At 31.5% G+C, this 19,315-nt stretch overlaps 1 protein-coding gene across 1 annotated transcript in view; it reads left to right on the forward strand.

Moving 5' to 3' along the window:
* LOC111058379 (transcriptional regulator ATRX homolog) overlaps window positions 1-19,315 on the forward strand; it is a 133,146-nt gene that overhangs the window by 14,398 nt on the left and 99,433 nt on the right. Inside the window, exons 7-11 of the mRNA XM_039423809.1 lie at window positions 382-1,007; window positions 2,754-3,376; window positions 4,367-4,408; window positions 5,130-5,303; window positions 8,291-8,372. Of these exons, the coding sequence (XP_039279743.1) occupies window positions 382-1,007; window positions 2,754-3,376; window positions 4,367-4,408; window positions 5,130-5,303; window positions 8,291-8,372 (1,547 nt within the window). The remainder of the gene's footprint in view (window positions 1-381; window positions 1,008-2,753; window positions 3,377-4,366; window positions 4,409-5,129; window positions 5,304-8,290; window positions 8,373-19,315) is intronic.

Consider the following 19,315-nt stretch of genomic DNA (forward strand, 5'->3'; position numbering starts at 1 on the left):
GTACGTCTAAAGGTAGAGTTTTCGACCAATAGCTCATCTTGGAAGTTACAGTACTATATCTACAACAGTCTCCAACTTATTGAAGGGTTCCAATAAATATCTCACTCTATATAGTCTGGTAGAAAATTCAATAATATAATGTGTGTGAAACAAGTAATTCATGGCGAATGTGCATGAAGAATAAAATGGTGTCAAATCATGCAAATTGGGAATCCTTCTAAAGAAAATGATTCACTATCAGTTATGTAACTTCAGTATTCTTATCCATTAGAAGTAAATTATAAATTCAGATAGTAGGTTGAGGTAAATAATTTCTATTTTAATTTGATTCCAACTTACTGTCTCATAAGTTTATCACGTGGATAACTTTATTGCTTCCAGATTCAATTATCGACTGCAGCGTTGATGAATCTACTAAGAATAAATCATTATTCAATCCATTATCCTTGAACAGAACAAAGAATTTGGGAGTTGGTAATAACTCTGTAAAACCAAAAGATATTAACAATCATGATGATAATGAAAGTGAAAATTTGTTAGGTACCAGAAAGAGTAGAAAAAGTCTTAGTACCAAGAACTGTCCAAAGAAAGGAACAAACAGCGCCGATACAGAAGAAAATGATTATGACAGTACAAAAGAAAACAAACTTGAGTGTAAAAAAAGAGATGACGGGAAGAGGAAGATGAAAATTGATAACAGCTTGAAAGAAGATGATGATGATGCTGGAAACGCTGTTCGCATTAAGACTAAGAAAAGTATTAGGATAGAAGATGATGAAGATAATGCTGAAAGCACTAATGATATAAAGACTGAGAAAAGAATCAAGATTGAGAGAGAAGAAAATGCAAATAATAAATCCAACTGTGAGGACGCTACTGATGATAATGACAACAGTGATGCTTCTGTTAATATCAAGAAAGAAAATAGCTCTGAAAGTGAAGGTGACAAAATTCCTGATAACAATGTTGATAATTCTAAAGATGAGGATTCTGATGATATTTTCTCGGTGAGTGACACATATTTTTTTACAATCATAATTATGTCCAATACCATCTGATATCACGTTTCTCATATTTTCCGTGGAAAGACATTATAAAGTTGTTGGTTGTGTATTGTTGTATTGTTAATTGTTGAGAGTCTTTCACATTCAAAGACTGATTGAAAGACCAGCCGGGACTACATCGGCTACAATCACAGTTTCCACTAAGGCTGGGTTAGACTAAACGATCGAATGCTTGTTCTGAACTAAGATTAATAAAAACAGTATAAAACCAGTTTAAAAGATAAAGTCAATAACCTCATATGCACTACTTGAGTCATTCAAACGTTTTATCAATCACCATCAAGTGTTCAGACTATTTCAACTCGGGCTGACCTGTTGACAGCACTACTTAGCGACGATACCATTTTCCCTAGTGCATGACATTTATTATAGGTAGCTGTGCTACAGTCCGACGATGTTAACACACCCTTCAAAAGTTGTAAGAGTGGCTGGCAGAGCCGTACTTATAAACTAATCTTGAGACCGATCTTAGCTTAGTACTCTGATTGCCTAGCTACCAACTACTAGAATCTTTCTTATTGGTTCCTGTTATTGTTGTTATAGTCTGTGTAAAAATTGTATTGCAGAATTGTGCTTATGGGGTACAGACCTAGCACATTTCACAGAAAGCGTGTTCTCGAATACAGCATCATAAACAATAATGGTCATTTAATTTGCATGGCTCATTTCCACAAAAATAATGAATATTGAATGCTGTTTGCTATGCAAATATCAAAATAATTCTTTAAATTCTTCAGCACCATAAGCTTTGAAGATCCTTCAATTTTTATATCTACAATTCAGATTTTTTTCAGAGAGCAGTGATAATCTTTTATTAGCATTTGAAAAGTGTTTTGCTTCATTTTTTCTCTTGGATTTTGATTTCGCTTGAAAAATTACATGTAGGAATTATTTGAAAGTAAAAACTATTTAAAAACACCAGCAGGTTTGAGTTTTTAGCATGCTTAGAACTGATTGAATTGAATAAAATTGTTTTTCATTCACTGCGAGCTAATTATTTGAGAAAAAGACAAAACGATACAGGATTATGATAGAATCAAATGAATGTCATCATAGCTCTCTCATTCACATTAGAATCGAAATAATATGGAATAATTACTTTCAAGAAATAGCACTGTGATCAAAAGCTCCTGTGCTGCAATGTAAGATTTGCACGGACTGTATCCATTTTTTGCTAAGAACATTGTTAAGTTAATAATAAATTATAATTACGGCTTTTAATTTCACAGCCTACAATAAGATCAATTTCATAGATATTCAGATATTACTTCCTAAGGCTGGAGTTAGACCAAACTAGCATAGAGCTAGAACATGAATTCTGGAGCATAAAACACATATAAACAACCCGACATATGAAAAGCATTATAAATATTATATCCAAAAGTACATGAATATGTTAGTTCCTATGGATTTAGAGCTTTTAAACTGGCTTCATCCAGATTTGTATTAATGTTTGTTGAGAAGAAGCATTCGCTCGCTTGGTCCAACCCCAGCCTAACACAAACAAATTTCTCAACTATAATTTCTTGCTTTGTGACTACGTTGCTTAATTACTTTCACTAATATTACTTTTACGTGTCCAAGCTTATGTTTCTTTAAATTTCAATTTTCATGCTATTATATATTATGGTAGTTTGGCTTAGCCAATGTCTTTTAATTGACATTTTAAAATTTAATGATATTTTTCAGATCGACAGGAGTTTCTTGAAGAAAGGAGATAAATCGCACAAAGAAAGGGAATTGGAAGCTGAAGAATATGAAAAGACAAAGAAAGATGAAAACATTGGTAAGAAGGAAAAACATAAAAAGAAAACGAAAAAGGAAGAACTAGATGAAGAAAATGGTAAACAAGATAAAATAAGAAACAGGGAAAAGAAAATGAAAGAGGAAGTATTGGAAGAAGATGAAAAGCAGAATAAAAGAAAAAGCAGAGATAAGAAAACTAAGAATGAAAATACGGAAGAAAATAAAAAGCCAGATAAAAAAAGGAGCCGGGGCAAAATGAAGAAAGAAGTATCCGAAGATGATGAGGAAGATGAAGAAAAGGAAACAAATGTGGAGAATGAAACTGAGGACGATAAACCAGAAGTGAATGAGAACCCAGAAGAAGAACCGAATAATGAAAATGAGAAACAACGTAAGAAAAGGAATAAACTTGAGAAAAGTGAAGAAGTATCTGAAAAAGATAAAAAATACAATGATAGTAAAATTAAGAGCGAAGAAACAGAAGAAAGTGAGAAGGATGGTGAAACTCCAAGTAAAAGGCAAAGAAAAGAAGAAATTAAAGAGGAGAATGGAGCAAGCGGAGAAAGGTAAATGCTTTTTTTTGCAATTTCACTTTAAGACAGAATTACCTATTTCTAAAATGGATGAGTGGAAAGGACATCAACAAGGCTTTCCATTTACCATGATTACTTTATAAAGATTCTTTAATAACGATTTTTATACTCTTCATCAATAATTTTACGCCATGCAACAAACTCAGAAGTATTTTTACTGGATTTTTTCATTATTGTTCATGATAAAAAATATCAAATCAGTGTAACGATCTGCTTCTTTATCGGAAAGTTAATGATAATGAAGGATAATGTATGGGAAGTGATAGTCTGATATACGAGGGCAGTTTTAAATGTTTCCGACCTAACTATCAAGATGTCAACTCTTGTGTATCTTTTTGGTAATACTTCAATAGTCATTCACTTGAATTTTCGTCACGTAGTATCTATGTTAGGGTTTTTTGAGTAAGTAAATGTCGGGTGCTGTATCTTTCTCACATCAGACCAAAAATTGTTCAATTCCAACTCTGTAGGTTCAGTATAGGTGCAATAATCTTAGTTTTGTTACCAATTCATCACTTCAGATAATATTTGGATGCATTACTGGCCAATCAGGAATGAAAAATGAGTGCACTGATGATTGTTGAAGAGATGGAATCGGGAATCGAATGAGTTTTGAGGTAATGTGAGCAGACACGACACCCAACACCTATAAACATTGACTTGATCAAACGAATGTAACATAAATACTATGCGTTCAAAATTACTGAAATTTCAGTGAGTAGCTATTACGATATGAACAAAAACCCACATCAAATCTGGTTCACTAGGTTTGTTATCTATATGGTTTGGTCGGAAACTTCAAACTGCCTTCGTAAATAAAATTCTTAAAGGGGTCGGTTTGATCTGTAATTTGTATTCGCAAAGAACTCGCAATCTAAAGATCGAACTTGCTGTCTAGAATAGCTTATCAAAATGCTAATTTCAATGAAAGAAATATAATTTAATGGTATTTGTTTTTCATAGCTCTGAAAGTGAAGTGGAAATCACCAAGAAGAAAAAACAAGGGTAAGTTTTTGATTCGAATGTAATGCAGTTTCAATTCTCAATTTAAATTGATTCATTTCCTAATATTTATTTATTCATGAGATTTAAATGTACGGTAGCTTAGATTCCAGTTTTCTTGTTGATAATAAATACTGTAACAATATAGCTAACTATCTATTCAATAAATTTTACGTATTATGAACTTTATTATTCAAAGATGAAAAGCAATTCTGTAATGTTAGTATAATATTGTCTTGTATCTACTTGAACTAGAGTAATTCGAGTACTGTAGGTAAATTCCTATTCTTGAAGAGAGATATACAAATGTAATTCTATCCTTGCCATTAACATTTGGCCGGGATAAGAGAGCCTATAGACATCGTTACTCCCCCATAAGGTAACTGGAAAGATAATAATTGTGTCAAGATAAAACGATAATATTATTCATTAATATTTCAAAAATTATTTTAGCTAACATTAAACGTCGCATTACTTTGTCGTATTTTTTCAATAATCTGTTATCTAGTCTTTTTAACATAAATAATTCAGCAAAACCAATCATTTTTTAATAATATAACTAACATTTAACAATTAACATTCAACAATATTATAAAAAATGACAGAATAGCCTAATATTTTTTCTTTTTTGCAACATTATTACTTGTTTGTAATATCAGCTAGTGATTAATTCAAGTCATCGTCTAAACTAATCATCATACTAATACTTTGTATCGTGTTGCAGACTTTCAAAGAAGAAGAAAAATATTGTTCTAAGTGATTCAGATGAAGATTATAAGGTAGCATCTGAATCTCCGGAAGAGAAGAGCTCGGATTCAGATGCAAAGGCAACTAAACGCAAAAAGTCGGCTTCAAGCTCTGTCGTCAGCTCAGATGAAGACTCCAACAAAAAGACAAAGTGCGTATTTCATAGTATCTGCATTTGCATTTGAAATACAGTTATTAGCTTTCCAAAAAGCTACCGTCTACAGACGTCTACAGAAGTCGTCTACAGACGATTCGGAGATACAAATAGTATTATTATAAATAGTATAGTTATTAATTGAATAGTATTATACTCTTACATACTACATTTACTTATATACTATGGATGTAGTGGAGGTAATCAGATTACAGAAGTGGGCCTTGAGGGTGATGATTGGGGAATCAATTCGAACAAGTTGTCGGCCCTACTTCAGAGATCATGAAATTCTTCCACACCCAAGCATATATATATATATATATATATATATATATATATATATATATATATATATAATATATATATATATAATATATATATATATATATATATATATATTATACAGGTTGATTCATAATTATGGTAAAATAATTCAATACGTGATAGTAGAGGTAAAAATAAGAAAAAAGTTCCCATAAACATATATCCGTCAACGCTTCATCAGCGAGCTATACAGGGTGAAAGATTTCGCCCGGAATTCAGTTCCTCTGGTGAAATACACCGATGCTGAATTGTTTGGGGACTAGTTTTTGAAAAACTTATGCTGGATTCATATGGAAAAATATCTGACAAATTGAATAAAACTAGTCTGGAAGCTGTAGTGTGAGTAGTTTTTGAGAAAAGAGTTGAAATATGCAAAAAATGCAAGTAGAAAAACACAGACTTCTACGTTTGATGCCCAATAACTTTCTTTAATGACCAGTAAACAAATGATTTTTCGCAATAAAAATTGTGGAGAATTTAATTCTGAAAGGAATTATGTAAGCTGTGTAAACTAAATTTAAATAAAAGTTGAATAAAATGTATTCTTATGATGTAGTACATTACACCACAAAAATTTGCTGTTTTATGAGAAGAGAACTAATAACTCATAGGTTGTAGCTGATTGCAAATAAAACATGGATTTTAATAACAGCTGTTCCAAAACAGCTGATTTATTTTGTTTTAAATAATAAAATATTTAAAAGAAATTATCAGCTGAAAATTATTTTCAGAAATATTGTAGCTCACTGTTGAACAAAACAACAAACTGTAAGTTAGGCCTACTGTAACCGCGCTGTGTTTTTTGTTTAATCTATTAACCAGTTATTTGTAACCATTTCACTTTGCTTTTGTGTTAAGTGTTAACTTTTTTAAAAATGGCAGGTAATTTTAGACATTATTCATACTCAGAATTAGCTGACATGCATTTAATGTATGGAATGGGACACTACTGTAATTGTACGGTACTGAAGCAAGACATTTGTATCAAAAGAACTTTCCTAACCGAGTATGTCCAAGTTAAAGGTTTTTTGCCACTATTCATCAACGTCTGTCTGAAACAGATTCTTTGATATCCATAGAGCACATTTATGCAGGCAGACCCCAATCTACTATGACTGTTGAGTTAGAAGAACAAGTTCTTAATGAAATTTATGAACATCCAGAGAAGAGCACAAGAGAATCGTCAGTGCAGTTTAATGTCAATCAATCTATTATTTGGAGGATACTAAAAGAGCAACAATTACATCCATACCACCTCCAGAAAGTTGATACTCTATTGCCACGAGACTGTATTCCCCGTGCTAGTATTTGCCCATGGTTTTTAGTAAAACTTGTTTACCCAAACTTTTTAACAAACGTTTTATTTATCAACGAGGCACACTTTACAAGAACAGCTATCGTTAACGTCCACAACCAACATATTTGGGCAGCTGAGAATCCTCATGCCATCAATCCTAATCTTCCACAACATCAGTTTTCAGTAAACATTTGGGCAGGAATCATAGGAGATCATCTACTTCTGTTCGAGCTTCCTCCCAGGCTTAATGGCATAATCTACTAGTCTTTTGGTATAAGTTTAATGCCATATAGATATGCTACTTTCATATAAGAAAAACTTTTCATAAAAAACCGAATATTTTATTTGCTATCAGCTACAACTTATGAGTTATTAGTTCTCTCCTCATAAAACAGCAAATTTTTGTGGTGTAATGTGCTACATAAGAATACATTTTATTCAACTTTTATTCAAATTCAGTTTACACAGCTTACATAATTCTTTTCAGAATTAAATTCTCTACAATTTTTATTGCGAAAAATTATTTGTTTACTGGTCATTAAAGAAAGTTATTGGGCATCAAACGTAGAAGTCTGTGTTTTTCTACTTGGATTTTTTGCATATTTCAACTTTTTCCTCAAAAACTACTCACACTAAAGCTTCCAGACTAGTTTTATTCAATTCTTCAGATATTTTTCCATATGAATCCAGCATAATTTTTTTTCAAAAACAAGTCCCCAAACAATTCAGCATCGGTGTATTTCACCAGAGGAACTGAATTCCGGACGAAATCTTTCACTCTGTATAGCTCGCTAATAAAGCGTTTATTGATATATGTTTATAAGAACTCTTTTCTTATTTTTACCTCTACTATCACGCATTAAATTATTTTACCATAATTATGAATCACCCTTTATATATATAAACAATCTTCTACATAAAAAACATATACAAGAATTTAACACAGGTGAAGCATTTTAGATGCTTCACTCGATCAGATACCAGAGAGAGGACCAGGTGCAAGAGGATGCGCACCGGAGCACCATGTATGAACGAGGTGTACAGAGGAGCTCATGTATTCGAATATACAACCTGTTACCATCCCACTTAAAATAATTAAACAGTAAGGAAATTTAGAATTCAATTGAGAAGGGAGCTGCTGCTTTTGCTGGTGCATATTCAGCGGAGGAGTTCACTGAATATTACAAACCTCAAGTTGGAGGCTTAGAGGACATCACACACTTTCTTGTATAAATTTGACAAATCCATATACCCCTTTTATAGGAGGTCAGTGGATGAAATGAAATAATAATAATAATATTAATTATTTAATTTAAACTTCCCATTTATAAATGAGTTATTGATTACAAATGTGCATTACTAGGAAGAAGAGGAAACGTATCATCAACCGAGGAGATTCTTCAAGTGACAATGCTGAAAAAGAGGATGAAGCAAATTTGAGCCAGGTATTTAACTGCTATATCAATATAATTATAATAACTGCTTTAACTTGAATACGATCAAAACTTAAAATATCAATTTCCAGGTTCAGATATACGTTCTTAGAAAATGCTTTTTTTTAATTGAATTGAATTTATTGCCAAAAATAACATACAAATACTTGTACAATACAATCATTAGAGTATCCAATATACAATTACCTAATTTTGATAATAAAAATTTTGACTCACACAAGGTGTTTGAATTTTTGAAATAGGATGAAAATAGAAGAAGTAAGAATTGGAAAAGTAATTTAGTTTTTATTGACACAAAGTTCTTATCAATCTTGAACAATATTTAAAAAGATACAAAAGGTTGAAAATCGGTAATACGGATGATTAAACAAAACAAATCTTATTTTAAACAATTACGCCCTTTCTTATGAAACCGTTGGCTTATATTTAATTATCTAAAATGAAATTGATTTTATTTAAGAATTTAAATTTATTAAAAAAAAATATGTTGAGGAAAACGTTCTATTATTGTTATTATTATTATTATTATTATTATTTGAGATATTACTGTTTAAAAGGAGGAGAATGAATTTTGAAAGAAAATTAAAGAAAAAGAAACTTACAGAAAATATGGAACTGACTCTCCTGGGTAAACCTGGACTCGTGGTCGATACCGCAGTTGAACGAGAAGTGAGTGGTCTTTTTTAGGAATAAAAATTTTGTCAGCGCAACTGCTGAGTTTGTATTAAGTTCTTAGCCAATGGCGTGGAAGCTTTGCTAAGACATTTTTATTGAATAGAACGTTTTCCTCTCTTGCTCTGCAGTTTAAGATGAAAATGAATTTGTTTAAATTATACTATATTTTATAACATTTAAAATAATTGAAAGTACTGTATTTTATTAAAAAAAAATTATAATTAAATATTTTTGAGACACGGTTCTGTCACTATCGTGACATGTCCCCTCCCCTAGGGGAAGAGCCGACCCTGGCTCTACAAGTGCAAAGCAAGAGACAATTATTGAACAATAATTCACAATACACATTCTGATTGAGAGTATAACATAATAATTACATTAACAGTTCATTAAATCAATATGGTAACATAAATTTGATAAATTCCTTCTTTCTTGTCAATAGTTTATTCAGTAATAATCATCTTGGTCGTGGTAGCTTGAATATAGATATTTTTTCTTTTACATTTATAGAATTTAAAAAAAAATGTTATTCAAAGAATTCAATAAAACTATGCTTACTCTTCTCGTTAAAATACATATATACCCAATGATAATACAAATAATCCTACTAACTATGAAAATGTATTAATAATAATAATTGTTTTTCTTATAATTAAAAAATGATAATTGAATAAAATTAATTAATTAAGTTGGATCTTATTCCATACTAATAAAGAAATCAATAATGCATTAATAATACCGATAATAAAATAGACAAAAATTAAAATAGGTTATTCAACTGATATAATTGGAAATCAATGAATTAAATAATATTAATTAATAATGCATAGACATATAAATTATTTTCTTAAATCAAAAACAAATGAAAAATTAACAATTATTTAAATAATATTAATCAATAATGCATTCAAATTTTATTATATTTAATACATACAAGACAAATGAAAAGTCAATCAATAATGTATTCAAATAATATTCAATTAAATATTCAATAGGTAAATCGTGGAATACAAATGAAAAATCCAAAATTAGAATAAAAATTGTAGCCTATTCATAAGTAATACATTAAAATAATATGCAAAAGGTCAATCATACTATAATAGTAATGAAAAATCCATAATTAGTAATAAAATAATATTCAACAATAATGCATTTTATTAATCTTCAATAGGTAAATCATGTAATTCAATGAAATATCAATAATTGTAAATTAATATTCATTAATAGAGCATTCAATAGATCAATAAATAAATAATACAGATCAATAACACAACAAAATAATATCCTATGTTCAGTTTTGATTAATTACATAAGACAATTGACACACAAAAGAAAAGTTACATCAAAACGTTTTTATTTTTAACAATTTCTGTGGTATTTGACTGTTCAATCTTTAAGCTCCATCATATGTATTGTGGGTTTTTCTTGAGCTTTTTTTAGAGTCAGTAGCATGTGAATCTTATTTATGAAGTACAGTAATGCCAAAGTAATCAGTGCTAACCATGCATAAATAAAATAGAATGCCATGGAAGTAGAATTAAAAATATCATACCAACTGTTTGGAAGTGTTACTTTTTCAAATAAATCTGGTGCTATATTGTTATGAATAAACAATGTTGGTATTGTTACATTCCAGTCATCTTTCAAAATATCAGTAAAATTATCAAAATGAGGATTTGTATGTGGTTGAAAAGAATCTACTTTTAATGATTTAATATTTAGCCAGTGTAAAGGTAAGAAGTGTTGAATATTTGGAATTAGAGGAGCACGGGAGTCACAAGGAAATGTCTTTCTGATAAGTGTTTTGTTCTTCTCCTGTAGCTCACAGTTGCACGGGATAGATGTTTGAATTGTTCCTGGAAGAGTAGTCGATAATAGTTGTTCTTCTCCTCCTTCACATTTAATTGATGTCCTGGTTGAATGTTGGTGACATAGAATACCGTAGGTGACATTTCTAGAATTTGGACGGCATCCGTGTTGCTTGTACAGGTGAAAACGCAAAATTCTTGTAGTTTTTGTAACGTTGATGACATAACGAGATGCTCCGTACATTTTGATGATAATTCTCCTGAATGCTGCTGTCTAGGTAGATAGCAGAGCTTTGTTTTGGGTACTTGGCAAAGCTCTAGTTGTTTTCCGGCCAAAACTTGAATGGTGTTTCCGCTTTTCGCAATGATCATGTCTTCTCTTGGCAGCCAACACGATTGGTTTTTCCAGCTGAGTGGGGTGGGAATGTACTTGAATAAAGTGAAGTTCGATGCTTTCGTGACAATTGGAATCTTCACCGTGATTGTAACGTCTTCTTCTGTGACTCGGCATGTTGTTATTGGAAGTTGATATAGCTGCTGATAATTTTTGAGATCGACCGCCAACTGTTGATTTGTTGTTGAATTCATCTTCTCTTGTAGCTGAGAGAGGTCCTTCAATAACAATTCTGGTTTGATGACGTTTGCTGGTATTAATTTTGTTGGCAGGTTTCTTTTATTGATGTGATGAAGTTTCGTCTGGCAATGAGGTATAGATGTGAGTATATGTGAAAAGCGTATGCAATCATTTGAGTGTAGAGTTCTTCATCTGCTGCTACTTGTGATTTTTTGAAAAGTTTGTAGGCTGCATGGAACTGATTAGAGATGTTGTTAGTGAAGAGGTTTAATTCTCCCGTCACTTTGATTAGATCTTGATGGTCTTCTTTCACGAGACTTTGGAAAGCATTCAGGTGGTCTGTGATATGCTGCTCGTTGAATTCGAGTCCATGGAGCTCTCCGTCTGTCGCTGTGCCGCAGCAGAAGTGTAGGAAGTCTCCTATTTGAAATTCTACTTGTTTATGTTTTTCATCAAAGCGAATCTTTTGTCGTTGTTGGGCCTTTTGTATTATATTCGGTAATTGTGACCGAATTTCAGCTAGATCGTGTAGCACTTGAAATCGATCTATTTCAGCTGATGGGGGTAAAAATGCTACATCGAAAGGGCTGAGTGGATGAAAACCATGTACTAGATAAAAAGGTGTGTATCCTAGAGATTCTTGATATGAAATATTGTAGGCAAAGCACACATACTTTATGTTGGAATGCCAATTGTTTTGCTTTTCATTTATGTAACATTTCAACATAGTTATTAGCGTATGGTTATATCTTTCAGTTATGCCCTGATCTCATTGTTGGCCAGTGATATTTTACTCTTATTTTGGAAATAGTCTTTTCTATTCCTAAGTGACCGCCAAAATGAACGACTCATGAATTGTTGTAGGATTTGTGGAACTAAAGATTGTGGAAGTGCTAAAATGGAGAAAACTTGTTTGTATTGAGAATCTTTGTAATATAGAATATCGTCTTTAAGCAAGTAACTTCGGGATTTTCTAGCAAATCGCTTTTCTGCTGCATTTAGGTCATGAATCGCAAGATATAGTTTTAAATATGGGGCTTGTTTCTGTAATAAGCCTATATTTGCACATTGTATTGTATTGATTTCTTGCCATTCATTCTCAATTGGTACATCTATGGGAGCTCTTGATAATGCGTCTATGAGCTGGAGATTTTTCCCTGGCTTGTACTTAATTTCAAAATCATATAGACTAATTTCGCTGCTAATTTAGCAAGACGAGAGTTTGGGCTTTTATGTTTCTATAATGTTGGAGGCTACTATGATCAGTATAACTGTGAACTTTTTATTCAAGAGTAAGGGTCTGAAATGTGAAATGCAATATACTACAGCTAACATTTCTAAATGAGTTGCTGGCCAATTTTCTTCATTTTTACTCAATCTTCGAGAAACGTAAGATACTGGTTTCATAGCTCCGTCGTCATCTAACTGGCATAAACATCCAGCGATTCCAACACTACAAGCATCTGTCATAAGGACTGTCTCCCTATCATCTTGATAATGCAAAAGTCAGGTTTGTCATAAGACATGATTTTAATTCTTCAAATACTTTTTGATGGCTGTCTAACCATTCAAATTCGCATCCTTTTTTGTTAATTGAGTTAGAGGATACTCTCGTTTTGATAAATTCGGAATGAATTTTCTATAGTAAGAAACAGCTCCTAAAAATCTACGAACATCATTCATCTTTGTTGGGATCGGATATTCAGCTATAGCTTGAACATTTTCCGGTAATGGAGAAATTCCGGTGTCTGATACTGAGGTCCTAGTATCTAATATTTTTGAAACAGATCTTTGATTTTTCTGGCTAAGTTTGAGACCAGCTTTTCTTAATCTAGAAAATACCTCTCAATTTCAGAAATGTGTTTTCCAAGGTAGAAGACATTATATACAAATCATCAATATACAGTAAAAGTGTTCTATAAAGTTTGTCTGAAAACAAAGATGTCATTCCTCGCTGAAATGAATTTGGACTCACTGCTAAACCCATAGGTAGTTTACGAAATTTGTAAAGACCGTCAGGTGTTATGAACGATGTGAGGTGTTGTGATTCCTCAGAAATCGCCATTGAGTAAAATGCACTAGTCAAATCCAATGTAGATAGATATTTTGCGCCACTTAAAGCTTCTAAAACAGTACTTGGGTTGGGCAATGGAAATTGTCTTTTACTATCTTACTGTTTAATTTTTTGTAATTTTCAACCATGCGAGGTGATTTATCTTTATAGTGTACAAGAAATGCGGGTGCTGCATAACTTGATTTCGTAGGTTCAATCACTTTTGCTTCGAGAAGTCCTTCAATTATTTCATGTAAGCTGTCCCTCTCAGAAGGAGCTAACTTATAGGGTGGTGAAAATATCGGGGTTTCATCTACTACTTTGATCGTTACGGGTGGTAATTTTGATATTGGTATGTCATATTTGTTTTTAGCAAAAATGTCAGAGTGAGTTTCTACTAACTTTGCTAATTTAGCATAGCTTTCCGTTGGCAAATCTTTATTTATAGCAACATTTTTGTCATGTACAAATATATCTGGTTTTTCTGCATTCATTTTTGTGATTTGATAGATTTTATTCATAGTGTTTTTTGTTTCAATATGTCTTATAGGCTGCTTTATATTTAGAACTCCTATCTCTCCATGGATTAACAAAACTACTTCTTTTTTAGAAAAGTTGTAAGCTTGAAATATTATTTCATGAGGAGTTATTTCGCTCAAATAAAAAGCTACTTTCTTTCCATTTAAATACTGATTATTCTGCACGAATTCAACCTCATCAATATTTTCTATAGAGAATATATTTCTCACAGATACATTTTCAATTATTTTTGGTTTTAATGTCAAATCTGTCGTTAGTTTTATCAGATTATTTGAAATTTGATCCTTGAAATTAGTGGGCTTGAATTTATTGATTAGATTTTCTGAATTTTCATTCAATTCGCAGTGAGATATGTTTCCTAGCGTCTCTCCTTCATGTATAAATATTGGTTTGTCTGACGAATTAAGAATTTTAAACTGAGTTGATTATTATTATTATTATGCATTTCAATTGAATTGATCAATGAACAATTTGGATTGATTAGACTAGATTGTAGGTTGAAATAGCATGATGATTCATCATTTATTTTGTTAAACAAAACGTATCAATTTTTGCTACTGAGTGTGGTTTGATGATCATATTATTACTTGACAATACGCTATTAGCAGATTGAACTGACATTGATAATTGATGACTAATTTGGTTTAGGAATTCGTCGTCCATCGGAATACTTATTACGTCAAATTCTGAATCTACAAAGATAGTCTTATTTTTAAAATTGAGTATGACTCCGTTTTTTATGAAAAAATTATTCCAAGCAATAAGTCTGCTGAGAAATTTTTCATTACATAGCAATCTTGTTCAAATCTATTATTTTGAATAGAGAAAGATACTTTAGACATTCCTACTATTTTAAGCGGCTCTCCATTAGCGGCAAACAATTGACAATTAGTGGGAGCATCGGTTATTGTAGAATCATCAATTACATTTTGCCGAACTATACAGACGTTGCTGCCGGTGTCGAACAAAAGATTTACATGCAACTCATTTATTTTCCCTGGTATCTGTAGAGCTAAAGTTTTTTTCTCATGATATTGTTGAGGAAATGAATCTGGTAGGCAAACAGGAAGCACACGCTCATTTTTATGGGATTTTGAAGAAAAATCATTACCTTGCTTTTCAATAATCTCAACTACAGTTTCCAATCTAATAATTATCTCAGGCTTTCCCTGCATTGTGATGAAAGGTCTTTTATTTTCAATAAATTCAAACATAGAAAATATTTCAGCTCTGTTAAAACAGGCTATCGCATCTTTTTCCCCATATCCTTCCAAGGTCCTATATTTCAATAAATAATACGTAATATTCATGAAATTCTCTAAGGCATGAATGCAGGAATTGAATACGGTGTTTGCTTGGGGAACATAAGCTAATTGAATTTTATGGGAACCTTTACATTTACTTTTATTAGTAACTGTATTTTCTTCATGTTTCAAGTAATTAATCTTTTTCATTAGAGCATAAGCAAGAGAAAGATTACTATTCTCGTTTGGATCGAAATGATATGCTTTTTCTGATTTGTTATCGTAAGCCAATAATGACCACTTTTTCCTTCGTAAGTTGTCAGTATCACTTATGAAGAAAATCCAAAATTTGCTACTTTTTGCTTCGTCGCTAATTAATTCTTTTAACTCTTCATAAGGAGTGATTAACAAACTAGTTGCAATATTGGGATGGAAAGTATACATAATATTATGCAATACATTTCCGTAATTATTAGTGATTGCTTCAATAAAGCTTTGAATATGATGGGGTTCTATTTCCTCATCATTTTCACTATTCTCATTAGTTGCAGTATGGGTTTTGGTATTTGACATTATATTATTTGAAGGGACCCTGCTTAACCCTTTTTCTTTGATATTTTGACTTTCAGAGATGGAACTACCTGATCTGGTTTGTTCTTTATTGTTGGTGTTAATCTCTCCAAGTTTTTTATGTTCGCTACTCGAGCTATCAATTATTGGTGAGGATACAGTTACAATGTTTTCATTCGTTATACTGTTATTCCTATCATTTTCTTTTGTAAGTTCGTTTTCTGAGTTAATTCCTAATACATCAACGTTTCTAGTTTCATTTTCTTTCGGACACCTGATTACAGTATTCTGTTGTTGTTCCGAGGCCTCAGGCGTCCGTTTACTCGTTTTTTGACTCTTTATTCATTTTGTTAAAATAACACGACTGGGTACTGTGATTGGTTTTATTGCAAATCGCGCATTTGTTTTGGGTGTTTGCATTGGATTTTTGAGTTAGACCGTTAAATTTACATTGCTGTGTGTTGTGTGATGAGTTTCCACAGATGTCACATTTTTTCAAATTATTAAAACGGCAGTTTTGTGTAGTGTGGTTAGCTTTTTTACAAATTTTACAGAATAAATTGTCTGTTCTGTGGAATCTTTTTCCCTCACAGACATGTTTGGAATCGGTTTCAGCGAATCCCTGCTTTACATCGTGATTTGTGTTTGTGGGATTGTATGTTTGTCTATGTGTGTTTTGAGATCTTTCGTGTTCTAACTGATTAACTTTGCGTGTTAATGTAATAATTTGTTTTTCAATTGGGTCGCTGTTGTGGGTGTGTTGTTGATTTGATGATTGATCAAAAATACCTAATCTGTCATCATGTATGAATTGTGCTAGTTGATATTTTTTCAAATTTTCTTCCAGCTCCTTGATTGAGTTGTTTGGGAGCATAATGATTTTATCTAATATGGATGGTTGCAAACCTCGTAGAATGAACCTGACTTTTTGTTTTTCTCCCATTTGAGGATCAACTTTACTACAAAGGAATAGAACATCAGTCATGAAACTTGAAGTGTGTCGGTGTTTTGCATTTTTCTATTATTCAATTGAATTTCAAATTTTTCAGCTTGACCTACTGGCTCGAAATATTTAGTCAGAGATTCTTTCATGTGTTGATAGGTCAAATTATTTGGATTTGAGGCATTGAGAGTTTCAAAAATTGTAATGCACTATTGTTCAGATAGAATGGCAAGTATTGTAGTTTGTCGGTGTCATCCCAACCATTCAGAGTGGCTGTTCTGTCGTAATAGGAGAAAAACTCGCATATGTTTTCTTTGGGGTTGGCCGAAAATGTTTTTGGCGTAATAAATGGGCGCTTTTTATCCGTCATTTTATTATCGCTCAAGGGATCCGTTTGCGTAGTGATTGTACTGTGCTTACGAGATCGGTTTGAGTAGTGTTGATACTATTGTTTATGGGATCAGTTTGAGTAGTGTTTGTGTCGTTGATTATGGAATCAGTTTGAGTAGTGTTAGTATTATTGCTTATTTGATCTGTTTGTGTGATATTATTTGTAGTGATGCTTTTGGAAGAACATTCACCGTCTTGAATTTTATATATTGTTCTTAATGTCTTTTCCAATAGAACTAAATCAGGAAATTGATTTTTTAGTGTGTCAGACAGAGGAACTCTATTTATTATATTTTGGATAGCAAACTCTTGTTCTTCTAAATAAAAAAATAAGTAGTTACATCAATCGAAAGTTATTGGAAAGTATAATCGAAGTGGGATCTGTATGTATTCACTTTTTATTTTTATATCACGCAAGTCTGGAATATTACGGTTCATTGAAGCAACAACCTCATAGGGCCAGAATAAGTTTCACTTTATACTACAATGAATAAGATTCTAATTATTACAATAGCATGCACACAATGGAAAGATGAAATGAAAGTGAAAGGTGACCGTGACCTAGAAGAATGAAATATAATGCAAGTTTACGTTCTTCAAAAGAACAATCAACTAATTACAAACACTAAGTTTTACTCGTGCTATTCGAATTATTCGAGATTGAATGATGAGATAAATATTTTTTACATTCTTATTATTATTATTTTTTTATTTTTTCCTTCCTGTTTATTCTGGGAGGATATTTATTTGATAATTTACTCAATCCTTACGTTCGGATTCATTCAATAATAATTATTCAATATTAATATTTTTTCAATATTTAGATTTTATGAAAATAATAAGTTTTTTTTTGTCAATGTTAATCCATAATGAACTTGATTTGATTTAAAACTAAATAAGAATGAATTTGATGATTAAAAATCCAAAAACCTTGTGTTTTACAAACATAATTTTTTTTCTTTAAGTAGAAAGTATTCGTGTAAATGGGACAGCAAAAGGTTACCGAAAAAGTCCAACAGTTATTGTCAGATTGGATGTGATAGAATAAAAGTCAAAAACCCGGCTTAAACTCCACCAAATGTAACAAATAAATTGGGATGATGGGCGATCGACGCCTTCACCATATGTAACAAATAAAAGAATAAAGAGAAATGACCAGTCTAACGAAAAGATTATAAGTGTTATTTCATCATCTATTTATTTTCTTCACATTAATGTGATTTATTCAAATAATCAATTCGTTAGTAGGGCTACTGATCGATTGTATTCTTCTTAGTGGTTAGTGCCTCTACTCGATGTTTGGTAAAGCACACTACCAAAAATTATAGGATCTTTAAATTTGTGGATAATTGAATGAATTAATCCCCAGATTCCTCCAAATCGTATGGGTTTCGATCAATTCATTCAATTACCTCACAGGAACAGGAACGCCTCCACCAGTGTCTTTTTTTTTATATAAAGAAAAAACACAAAAACTTGGAAATTTTGATAATAAAAATTTTGACTCACACAAGGTGTTTGAATTTTTGAAATAGGATGAAAATAGAAGAAGTAAGAATTGGAAAAGTAATTTAGTTTTTATTGACACAAAGTTCTTATCAATTTTGAACAATATTTAAAAAGATACAAAAGGTTGAAAATCGGTAATACGGATGATTAAACAAAACAAATCTTATTTTAAACAATTACGCCCTTTCTTATGAAACCGTTGGCTTATATTTAATTATCTAAAATGAAATTGATTTTATTTAAGAATTTAAATTATTAAAAAAAAATATGTTGAGGAAAACGTTCTATTATTGTTATTATTATTATTATTATTATTTGAGATATTACTGTTTAAAAGGATGACAATGAATTTTGAAAGAAAATTAAAGAAAAAGAAACTTACAGAAAATATGGAACTGACTCTCCTGGGTAAACCTGGACTCGTGGTCGATACCGCAGTTGAACGAGAAGTGAGTGGTCTTTTTTAGGAATAAAAATTTTGTCAGCGCAACTGCTGAGTTGTATTAAGTTCTTAGCCAATGGCGTGGAAGCTTTGCTAAGACATTTTTATTGAATAGAACGTTTTCCTCTCTTGCTCTGCAGTTTAAGATGAAAATGAATTTGTTTAAATTATACTATATTTTATAAC

The sequence above is a fragment of the Nilaparvata lugens genome, chromosome 3 (assembly GCF_014356525.2).
Source record: "Nilaparvata lugens isolate BPH chromosome 3, ASM1435652v1, whole genome shotgun sequence".
NCBI lineage: Eukaryota > Metazoa > Arthropoda > Insecta > Hemiptera > Delphacidae > Nilaparvata > Nilaparvata lugens.